The sequence below is a fragment of the Caloenas nicobarica genome, chromosome 4, assembly GCF_036013445.1.
Source record: "Caloenas nicobarica isolate bCalNic1 chromosome 4, bCalNic1.hap1, whole genome shotgun sequence".
Lineage (NCBI taxonomy): Eukaryota > Metazoa > Chordata > Aves > Columbiformes > Columbidae > Caloenas > Caloenas nicobarica.
This window is the reverse complement of record NC_088248.1, coordinates 66,049,588-66,062,058: the sequence shown is the minus strand read 5'-3', so window position 1 is coordinate 66,062,058 and position 12,471 is coordinate 66,049,588. Positions and strand designations below refer to the sequence as shown.

General features: G+C 38.8%; 1 protein-coding gene across 2 annotated transcripts in view; it reads right to left on the bottom strand.

The window, feature by feature from the left end:
- Window positions 1-12,471, bottom strand: part of EVC (EvC ciliary complex subunit 1) — a 49,782-nt gene that overhangs the window by 21,574 nt on the left and 15,737 nt on the right. For both annotated transcript variants that reach the window (XM_065634805.1, XM_065634806.1), the window contains exons 10-11: window positions 10,841-10,989; window positions 8,480-8,578 (exon numbers count right to left, since the gene is read on the bottom strand). In XM_065634805.1, the coding sequence (XP_065490877.1) occupies window positions 8,480-8,578; window positions 10,841-10,989 (248 nt within the window). The remainder of the gene's footprint in view (window positions 1-8,479; window positions 8,579-10,840; window positions 10,990-12,471) is intronic.

Here is a 12,471-nt window from a genome sequence, read left to right as displayed (position 1 = left end):
CCCACTGAAGACACGGGGCCACTGACCGACCCTTAGAGCTAAAATCCAATGCCACTAGAACTTGAGTTTAAAAGACCAGGCTTTGTAGATGCAACTTAAATGTTTTGGTTCAAGGCACACAAGGGTATTTAAAATGCAACAGTGGCATGAGCACGAGAACTTGAATCCTAACTGTTGCTCACATGCGACTACAGTACAAGTAATATATTGTTTTACTGGCTGTTGCAATGTAGTGTAAAACCACTTATTTTGAAGGTTGCTGTGGAAACAATCTGGTGTAGCACAACACCTCATAGGCACATTTTCAAAGGTGCTGATATGAAATCAATGAAGGCAAGAAAGAAGGAAGAGTTAAAAGAAACAATATGGCACTTAGTTAGACAAAACTGACACTAGTCATGTTTAATAGTTGTTTCTTCGAAATATGATACTCTTCAATGCCTTCTGGAAAGACAGAATTACTCAAATTCCTTCTGATGCAGAATAGGTTCAAGCCTAGGAAAACAAACACCTTCTGGTAGTTTTATTAAAATCAGTCCCATATGAATGCTTTTCAATTCCTGAGGCTGTTTCACTCTCAAGAAGAGTTGGGGCGATTTAGTCAGGTGGCATCCAAGCTAAGAAGTCTGTTCAAAACACATAATTTCACTGTCAAATACACAGTGATGATAAGAGCTGTGTTTGCAAACTTGCTACAATTTGGGATGGTGTGAGGTGTGAGGGCAGGTAGCTTTCCCCAGCAGAAAAGAGAAAACAAAGACACATCAGAAAGGTCACGTGGACACTACCATACTACCATAATAGCAGTGTGAAGAGCTATTTTTGTGTGAGCTCCATGTGATCTTACCAGTCCGAAAAGCTTTATTGCCTACTTGGTTTTGCTTTCATTGTAAATCAGTGTTAGCCCTGTTGAAAACACACTTCTTTCTTTTCCTTACAATATAGCTAATATTTTTAAAACTCTTTTCAGCATTCCTCTTGCAAAAATAAGCTCAGCCTTCTAGTTGTTGCCATTTTTTGAATATCGGTTTAATTACAATCTCTTAAGTGATCAAAATCTGGAACCTCTCAATAGAAACACTGGTATTTATCTAAATGTCGAAACTATTTATCTGCACCTCATAGACATGAAAAGTTCTAGTCGACTTGTCTTTTTCTGGGAGACACACTGGTATAATGTGCTATTGTTAAGAATCCATTCCAACTGCTACATGTGGTATCATAAAAGAGAAAATAAGACAAAAAAACCCCAAACCAAAACAAAAACCCCCACAATACACAACACAATGTGAATGGATAGATTTCTTAAAAATCTTCACTTCATATTTTTCATTTGTTTTTAAAATATCCAAACTGTGCACTGAATACTAAATTATTATTTTCTTCCTGGGATCCCTCTAGGATGCTAATCACCAGATTAATGAGCTGTTTCACAAACAATACATAGCTTATCTTAAGAGCTTCCTGCAGTAACTTCTTCTTAAGGATAAAACTGAGGCACAACACTATCAGAAGTGCTCACTACACCTTCGAGATAAGCTATCTTGATTTTTTTTCCACTCTTAGCTGTTTAAAGCAGGTAGGATTTTCTGAATCCAATGCCCATTGGCTTTGTTTAATCTCAAAGTGTTTTGAATTCTTGTGAACTGGGCTACAGATTTCCTGAAACCGGGTAGGGGATGTAAGTGTGCGAATCAGTTAAAGACTCAACCATTGGATACTTTATTTCTGGTAACATTTCTCCCATTTCTAGCAATTGTTCACAATCTGAACATGATAGTATCATTGGGGTAATGTTTGCTACATCCTATGCTGATCTCCACTACTACTAAATTATTAGTTACCAGTTCCTGTTACATTTATACCATCTTAATCACCTGTGTAGTTGTGGGCCTGGTTTAGCTTGCCAACACTTTCCCAAAATGGTTTGCTTGAATTTTCTTTTCTGCTGCTTTTTATTTTAAAATTCAAGCCTCCAAATGCTGGGATTTAATATAAGCTCAAAGAACCCATGTTTCTAATCTCCATGTCCCATACAACATTTAAAGAACGGTCACTCTATCTCTGTAAATCAGCTCTCTCCTGAGCTTTACCAGCCTTTCAGGACAAGTTAATTCTCCTGCCTTTACTGGGTGTTCAGGGATATAAGAATTCCTCTTGGATCTGAAATAGTTTATAAGCAGTCTAGAGGAGTCTGTGGCATTTCTACTGCAATCTCAAATGATCTCAGGCAGGGTGTTAAGGAACTCTATTGTTAAACAGAGTTCCACCTATGGTAGCTAAATCACTTTGCAACACATTTTGCTGCAGAACTGATAGCATTTTTCTGGCACACAGACAGTTCTGTATTATTTACTAGGAAATCTTTTGCACAGAACATAAAGAAGGTATTTTGCTACTTGCCTTCAAGCCATTTTGTTTAAAGACCAAGTGAACAGAGTTCTGCTTGCACTCCCTGCAGCTTCAAATTATATTGTGCACTTCATTTGGCACTACCAGAGTGGGTAGATAGTTACCCAGGAAAAATGTGACTAGGTCCTATTCCTACAAAAGTAGTTACCTACATCACCTCATTAACGTGATGGGCCAAGTTATCTTTAGATCAAGGGTGCTTAACTATTTGTTTGCAAAATATTTCATGGTCCTCTGCTGAAACTGGTGTAGGAAAGGACAAGAAAGTGCGATTAGAATTCCAGGAGCAGTTTTTCAAATCAACAGTCCCTTTAAAAATAAAACTCCTGGGTGAATACGTGGAGGGGAAGCAGGACTAACCAGTATGTTCTTTACAACTCACGTAAGTTGCAAACTGGCATGCAAAGCAACAGGAAGCCTGGTCAGGTGCTGCAAGTTCCTGGGATGGTGGTTTTTGACAGGGCTGAACACTTTCCTTTAAAGTTCTGGTAGAAATTCTCCTCTGTGTAGGACACCAATCCTGCCTTTACTGGTCTCATCGGTGGTCCAGGATCACAAAACAAACCACTGTCAGTGATGAATATCAAAATACTAACTTCTCGTCAGTGTTCACGGAACCACTGGCCGCTGGCTTCTTTAATCTGAAGACATAATCATACAGACATCAGACTCCAGCCCCTAACACGACAGCCTGCTCTACCCAGAGGACACACCACAGGCACAATACGATGGCTACACTGTCTAATGCAGAACTTGAAAAAAATGCAGTCAAATGGCCTTGTAAAATTTGGCAGGGGAAATGGTAACTCTACGTTTAGGAAATATTGCACGTGTGATTGGATTCTACCAAAGCGACTCAAGCTAACAAAATAGTTCAAACCTATTTGTATTCTAAGGAATGTACTTGATCTGAAACAGTAATAAAGTCTGCGAACAAGGACATTGCACTACCTATTATAAAGCTTTTTTTTCCACAGGAAAAAAAGAAAACCATTCAAAAAATCCTGCTGCTTCCAGGATCTTATTTTTGGACTAAAGCTCCTACAAAATAGTCCTTACAAGCTTCCTGAAAAGCCATCTCTTGTTTTTAGGACTTTTACTTAATGAAATTTATTCAAATTGATTCCGTTAATAAAATAGCTGATTGCAATGTTGAATGAACCTGTTTGTAGTACCTGGCAGTCAATCTCAAAGCTTTTTAAAAAATCTCCAGAGAAATTCATCAAGCATAAAGAAATACCACGAGGTATACGCAGAAATAAAATGGGCTCAGATTGAAACAGAGTGCGCCTGCATTTCAAACAAGGCAACAAATATATAATTTTGTCAAAAACCAGGGGAAATATACAGTTTATCAGATTTCACCACAAAACCAAATAACAATATTAATGCTCGCCCTCAAACCCAAATGATAAAAAGGTTTCTACATGCAGATGAAAATAAAGTGAATAATGAAACTGTGAAGCAGGAAAATATATTTAGAAAGGCTGGTTGTACTTTATTTTAAATGCCAGCCACTGCCTAGTATATATTATCTCCAAGAGGCAACCATATAGCCATCTGTGAACTTATGACAGCTATTTGTTACCTTGTGATACAACAGCATTTCATCATAATAATTAAGATTTCTGGTCAAAGCTGTAGAACACTCTTGCATGGATCTCTAGAAGCTTAATGGCTAGGGCACTTGTTTAGGAGGTAAGAGATTCATCTGCCAACCCATACTGTATTTTATTAGCATGAGCTAATAAAAAAAAGTTCTATTTACATGCATTAAAAAAGAAGGTTAATTGAAATTCTAGTTTTGCCCCCTCACTGGTCGTTGATTTATGGAGAAGGTTGTTTCAATCTTCTCTTTCTCTACTTCCTTTTCAGAAATGTGCCTTTCTAGACAACGTTATATCCTTTACTAAATCTAACTACTAATAAATTGTGAATTCATATAGTGGTAAAATACATTTTCTTATGCAATAAGGTAAGAAGCAAACGTCAGAATGAAGGCTATCCATATCATGCATCTTGTACCAGCTTTGACTGAAATGACTAGATCAAATTTAATCAGTCCCCAAGCCCAGAACTAGATTGAGCTTGCATGGTAGGAGTTCACAAATTTAATCTATTAGATTATACTGTCTTTTAGCCTTTTAGGGGTAAGTCATAGGGCAAAATTTGCAAAAGTAAGCATTTGAGTTGGAGGTCTCTTGATATGAATTTCCACCTGAGACAAGCTGTGGATGATTCACCTTGAAAAGCAACTAAGTCTGGATATCTAAAAATGCAGTCTCCTCCATGAAAAGTATCCCTAACCATCTCTCATGTTAATGAAATCACATAAGGAAAATAACGAACGAGTAAGTCTCTAACAACCTGTACTATTTATTTTGACAAATATAATTTTTCCCCTTGTATTAACAAAGGAAAAAATAAAATACTTTGCTTCAACCTCACATTCATGTTTATCCATTCATAAAATGTTTATTCCTTGCCTGTTGATAATATTCATTACTTAATAGCTTTTAGTCTAAATTTCTGTGCATTTCTATGTTCTGTCAAGTCAAATGAAATAACATTCTGGTGAGCTGCTATCAGCAAAGAGGAATTATAAATGACAGTAAACTGTGTGGGTTTTTTGGTTTTGATGTTACAGCTGAGGAAAAATAATTATCTTACCATAGACTGTGTAATCTTTAGCTGTTAATTGATTTCCTTTTGTGCAATCTGCATGTTTGTTTTCTTAGTAATGAACTGCTAACCACCAACTTCTTTTCACTTCTCCCCTCCCTATTGGAATAAGCAGGCAGTTCACAGATAAAAAAGGAGAAAGAAAAGATTAAGGGTTGATTAACATCTGACATCTTATGCTTGGGAAAGACTTGCAAGCAGCTAGCTATTCATCTTTTCAAGAGATCATAAGAAACAGAACAAGATATATTGGAGGCGAGGGGATACTTTTTGTAAAAGAAAATTACGGTAAAATTCTTGCAATTGAAAACTACTCAAGTCAAAACAGAATTGTTACTGCGACGCAATATCCCTTGTGTATGGGATAATTCTCCAGACTGTGTTTATGAAAATATTAGGCTGAGCCATTCAATTACCTCTCACGCAATTCTTCCTTCAGTTATGATATACCGTGATAATCAAAATCACTTGCCCCCATTCCTCAGCTTGCACCTCAAAAATTAGTTACGGACCCTGCGTCTATACACAGATAATTCACCTACAGCGCGCTATTTTAATCCACTGCTATGGCTGAAAAGTCCTACACTCTCCTCCAAATATAACTTGTTCATTCACTTCAGGCATCAACAGATTCCATTGACCTTGGTTAAATAATTTTAATCAATTTATTCATGTGTACACAAAACAAATCTACTCAATTATTCTATGCAAACACAGTCAGCTTCCAGATCATTGCATTTTTACATATTTATTCATCAATTTGGATAATTCTTTGATGTACTGTAGCACTGCAGGCTGCAGTAGTGCTAGAGCGTTATGTATATCCATCTTGGTGAACTCATAAACTGTTTAAAAGGAGAAAAAATGAAAAAATAAAAAACACATAGAAATTTGGGAAGGGCTTAGAAGAACATTGTCAGAACAAGGTATGGATCTTCTCCCACAAGTGAGCTGCACTTACAGGTAAGGGATATCTTTTCTTCTGTCCCCAGGATATTAACTGCTTCCCCATTTGGTCAAACGGTGACCTTTCCCTTATATTTTAATATCGCCTCTTGCATTGAAGTTATGTTTCTACTTATTCATGGAACGAAGTCTGTCAGGCTTGCTTCCCTAGTGTTTATACTAGGACAAACCCAGGTAACTGTTGAAATAAGTCAGTCTAGCACACAACTGAAGGAGGAACAGAGGGCCTAAACCTTTTATCACATATAAGACCTTGCAAGGTCTTTTTCCCTTGGTTAAAAAAAAAAAAAAAAAGTGTAATGGCCTTCAAATAAAGCAGCTAAGGACCATAAGCTTAGAGCGACAGCTGGGAACTTGGGCTTCTGCACTCGGTCGACTGAATTTTCAGAGCGTAACCCTTGGGAACTATGTACCGCCTGTCTTTCTTGACAGTTTATTCTGGTTTGTCATCTACAGTGCAAGTTTTGACACAGTACTTAAACAGAGGTGGATGGCTTAGGAAGGTGATCTAGGATGGAGGCACCTGTATGCTCTACAACAGATGCTTTGAAAGCTGCTGGAAACTGCTTTTAGCTGAAGGTATGCCTGAGCTAACTGGACATTATGCATCTCTCTAACAGTGGAGCTGTTAGAGTACATGAACTTATTGGATATTACTCCAAACGGTCACTTTTCTGAACCAGCATAGCTGTTCTTTACTAGGATAGAAGAACAGAGCTGTCTACTGGTGAATTTCTTTTCTTGCCTTCTAACTTATTTAGTAACACATGCTTGCAGTTATGGAAACATGGAGAATAAGTGAACAATAGAATGTTTAACCAAATCCTTAATGTCGCCATGCGTATCTTGCCTTCCCGGCTGGTAGCAGCAGCTCTTCCCTAGCAGAAACCCAGAGAAACTAAGTGGAGGGGCAAAGCCCTGATGCCCAGGGAAAGGCTGCTTCTTGTTCAAGCTGCACTTCTGCTCTGTGGACCCTCATTCAACAGATGCCAGTTGGATCACAATACTTGCAGTTTTTCATGTCTGGCAGTGTTTGTTTGGGTCTAGGAATAAGACAGCAGCTGTAATATAATATGGAATATAACAGCTTAGAGCTGGGTGAATTGGCAGAGTTCAAGTTTGTGCAGCTCTCCTGGCAACTTGGCAATTCTAGAAACACTTAATTCACCCAAACTGATTTTTCTTTAATGGAAAAGAAAATTTAGCTAGCACTGCTGAAAGAAATAGGATTTTGAGTCTGATCTTAGTGTCACTAAAGCAGAGTACACAATAAAGGAATATAATTTCACAAATGAGGTGTAACTGTGCAGGGTAAAAAAAAATTCTTTAGTCTCCAGAGACTTCATGTGAATTGAGGAAGGTGGTGGAATACTTAAGAACTCTGAAGAATGGACTGTGTGTAGTAGTATCAGCAGACATGTTGACTTGTCTTAAATTAAATAGCTTTGTACAATTAATCTACTCTTGATTCACTGGCACAGCCCTCCAAGCAAACTTTTTCTTTCTCTCTAAAGCAGTAGATCTTTTCAAATATCCTGTTGCTTGCACTATTACATAAAATCATGGCAAAAATATTTGTTCTAAATTCAGTAGCTTTATTTTTTTATCAATTGAATTGGAAAAAGTGCATTTGGATTAGTGCTAATTAAGATTGTGTGGGTATCTTCTCCTCATGTGATAGGGACAACAAGTTTCTTTAACATCCTGATCTGGTCTTAATTAATCATGACAATGATCCTGTTGAACTGAAAGTGATTAGTTCCAGCCTAATTAAAGGTCACTGCTGGCTATAGTTTTGGGCTTCATCAGATAAATCATGTTATCTTATTTTTCCAGTTCAGACGGAAAATAATTAAAGATGACGCAAAGGCATAAAACGTCTACATATTTCCAAATCAGTAACACAAAGAAACGTAAAAGTATTACTTACACCAAAGATCTGAACTTATTTCAGGGAACTAAATAGCGTCAAAACAATTTTTCTGAGAGGAAAAGAGGTGAGAAGTTTATTTTCGGAGATGTGGTGAAGTTAACTAAGAATAGTATCATCCTACCGTGTGCAGAGGAGATAATTATGCTACATAAATGAAGCCTCTCTCCTGGTAGCAATGCCAGACGTTGTACACTCTCAACAGCAGCCTTGTCAGGCACCCAGGTAGCACATTTTGGCAGACCACGTAGGCATTTTCTGACTAATACGAGGTTAGGAAATATAGTGTGTTAGGAAGATAATGGAAAAGGCAAGCTAATGTGGAAGACTGTCGTGTCTCCACCTCCTGGTTTGCCAGCCTTGCTTCCCAGGGCTACCATGATCTCTCCTGCAATTCCCCAGTCCTCCCTGAGGCCTGACATTGTGTAGTGGGATTAGAGGATCCTCAGAATTATTTTAGTAAATGACACATATCACTAGAGGTGGCACCTTATAGAGATCAGCAACAGTCTCTGTGCTCTTGTAGTCATCCTCTTCCTCCAGTTCCCACTGTGCTTGCCAATGCTTCTCTAACAGTCCATGATAAGCCTAAAAGAAACAAAATAGGTATATTTAAATAGTTGAAAAGGTTTTGATAGCTTCTTGTGAACCTCGCCTTCCCCGAACCCCTTCCCATGTATCATCACAATAGTGTTTATCTGGAACCATGACTCAGAGGGAAATGAAACTTGCCTTACCACCTTAACTTCAGCATGTCCAGTCTTGAGTATGAAACTCCATAGCCTTAGCAATTTGAGGTTAAATAGTATGTACCTAATACTGGACAACATGTGAAAAGATCTGATTTGCAACCTGCTTTCCTGTGTATGAATATCACTTCATCATAGCCAGTACTGTGAGGTGCAGAACAGCCAGACACCTTAGTTACAGCTGTATCACACTGTACAGGGCTTTTGCACTGGAGTTGGTCACCATGTCCCATGGTACTGTCAGATGGCACTCAGCTTAAGAAGCTGATCTATGGCTTGGTCCTGATTTGGTCCTTAGTCACAAGTTTTAGAGAGATGCAATTTTTTTTGCCAAGCCAGGACTGTGATGTGTTGGCAGGCTAATGTGCTGTAATGGAAGACTGAACTTCACAAAGAACATCTTATTCTATAGACTAATGAGTGGTCATATACATAAATATGCCATGTTTTGATTTAAACTGCCAAGTGCCCTCTCACATCCCTGTAGTAAACATGGCTTTTTTCATTAGGTATGTCCTATCGCAACAGGCCCTGCTAAAAAGTCTGTCCCCATCTTTCTTACAGGCCCCTTTCAAATACTGAAAGGCCGCAATAAGATCTTCCTGGAGGCTTCTCTTCTCCAGGCTGAACAACCCCAACCCTTTCAGCCTGTTCTCACAGCAGAGGTGTTCCAGCCCTTTGATCACTTTTGTGGCCTCCTCTGGCCCCTCTCCAACAGGTCCATGTCTCTCCTGTACTGTGGGCTCCAGGGCTGGATGCAGCACTGCAGGTGGGGTCTCACCAGAGCAGAGCAAAGGGGCAGAATCATCTCCCTTGACCTGCTGGCCACGCTGCTTTTGGTGCAGCCCTAGATATGGTTGATGTTTTGGGCTGCAAGCACACACGGCCAGCTCACGTCCAGATTGTTAGTCTACAGGTGAACTAAGCATATTTGTTAGCTTTCTAAGGTGTACAGAATAGAGCATCTCTTCCTCAAAGCTGTGTGGCTCTAACTTTGTGGGGGAGAGGTCTTAATACAAAATTTCTAAGCTTTGTTTAATGAGGTTGGGATGTATCCAAGAGTTTTGACTGCTGTGTATAAGGAAAACACATTCACAAGTGCTCAATGGCTACAAAAATGTGTGATAGAATTATTTGCCTCAAGTTATGAAAAGCCAAAGAAGTAAAATGTGCTCTACTGTTTTAAAGTGCCTGAAACCATTTTTTTTTTGAACTGAGGTGTTGCCGGACAAGTGTTGCATACTGGAACAATAACTGCATTATCCAATTCATACAATATAATTAAAAAACTTGGCCCTGGAGTACAAAATTGCAGTGTTGAGATCAATAAGTTTTGACAGTTTGCTCCAGCTGTAATCTGAGTCTTCTCATACAGTAACTTGTCTGTTATTAGATTTCATCAAAAGTTTAATGCTGCTGGATATAACCACTTTAACCTTAAATTATTTATTTTCCTGAAAATTGAGGATTTTTTTTTATTTCTTAATAACTTGGGCATGTAGTTCTCAACAGTTATAGAAGTTTTGCAGCTCTCAGCATTTACAGCTAAGGCCTCTGATTTCCTATATACACTCTGAACAATAAAAATAGAGCTCTATAGAAAACATGGCCAAGAAAACGTTACACTGGCCATTGCATACCATATTAAGCTATCTATTGCAAACCTTCTCTAAGGTCTCCTACCAGTGATCATAATGAGTTTTCCCTCTGCTTGTGTGAAATTTGATAGTCTTTTGAGCCTCAGTAACCTCACACATAGAAACGCAATTAGATCAGCACAGTCTGTTTTCTTCTGTAATGCAGGCCAGATACTTTCCTCCAGAGACTCTCTATATTGAACCAAACAAATACTATCTGAGTAAAAGATGTTTTCTACAAAGCATGCAATCTAGCAGTAACTTCTTTTGGCATTTTGTTCGGATGTGATAAGATGAAAACTGGAGGAAAAGCCTCTAGGCAAACCTAGGCACCAGGGAATCTCACCCTGCCCTACAGCTGTGTTACTGTACATGATTCTTAGGATGACCCCCAAATTCCTATGTGCAATATATTTGGTCCTAAAAACTAATGGAACAGTAAAAATAAGTTTTTACTTGCTCACCTTAAGAAAATAATGAACATTTTCAATATGAAAAGTTTTACTGAGGAGACTCTCTTGTTCAGCTTTCTGTCTGTGTTTGAACTCTTCTCTCTTCTTTCTACGGCACTCCAGTCGTTTCAAGATCAGGTCTTTACTTTGCTGGATACATTCTGGAACATAAACCACCAATTATTAGATACCACAGCTCTGCAGGGAGAAAGTAGCATCTGCTACTGTCACACAACATAAGCTCACAGAAATCTGTTAGTGAGTGAAATAGGCAAGTAATTGTTGTGCAGGATTTCAAATTTGATTCTTACCCTGATGGTATTTTTAGACGTGACGGGTTGTTCCATGGCACTTAAATGTATCAGGTTTTTGGATCACTACCACCCTGCACCCCCTTCGCTGCTGCTGCTTATGCAAAGGTAGTGAGTCAATCCAAGAAGCAGATTCCCACCTGCAGCACCCCAAACTTCCCCCTCCTGCTTTGGGAAGGTCCAGAAGGGGCTCATTACCTAATTGCAGATATGCAAATGCTGCTGCAAGGGCAGAGGCAGTAACATATGGCGAGGAGAAAAGGTCTAGAGCAGTGCTAGTTCAGATAATGTTGAACTGGCATGCAGCCATACATGGCTTCCAAAGTGACACATCCAGGAGCCTGCAGCAAACGTTGTCAAGGTCCCTCTGATTTTGTGCTAGTACTGTGAGACATCTGAGAATGAGTTCTTTCCCTCTCCATCCCCGCTACAGCCCAAATGATTTATAAATTAGCGAGTCTATCTGAACCTCGCACTACAGAGTGGATTCGGTGGTTACAATCTTCTGCTATTAATTCATGTCTCATTGCCCGTCCATCTAAGAACAACTTTATTCTTCCACCCACCCTGCCCCAGACCTTCACTCCTGACACAGGCAGTTAAAGGGGAATGCAAAAAAAGAAAAAAGCCATCTGTGGCTGCTGTGCTGCCATCACATCAACTGCTTTAACTGCGAGAAATTATTTTGTGGATAAATAAAGTAGCACAGTACTGTAGCACTGAGCATGCTATTTATTCTCCATGCTAATTTATCAGGCTGATGATGCACTGACAAAGCACTTAAAAGTGCACTGAAAGTACAGCAAAGCCTGTAATAAAAATGTCATCTGAACAAGTGTAGCAATAGTTATTTTTAAACATTACTGGATTCTTTACTACTTCCTTGTTTGTTTCCTAGGAGCACAGTCTTGCAGGCTTTGTGTTCTGCTTGTGAATTATAGGTACAGTTTAATTTATGTATCTAGGAGCTCATAAGCAAGGTCAACATAGACTCTTGTGAAAATGCTGCACTCTAGATTCAAGCACATTTCGTTTCTGTCTAAAACCAGCAGGTTGATAATACCCTTCTGCATAGGCTGTACTAACTATAATATAATATAATATAGCTATATATAACTATAAACAGCTACTTTGCACAAAATCAAGGCCTTGACGGAGGTATTTTTGCTTTGGAACAAGAGAACCTTGACAAAAATGCAGAAAACACAACAACAGACATACGTTTTTGCTTAAGCAATGTTAGTGGCTGAACCTATGTAAAGACTATGAACTAGGCATGCCAGTTTAGAAGCAAACATCCATGAAATAATTTCATAGTAATAAGTTCATAGT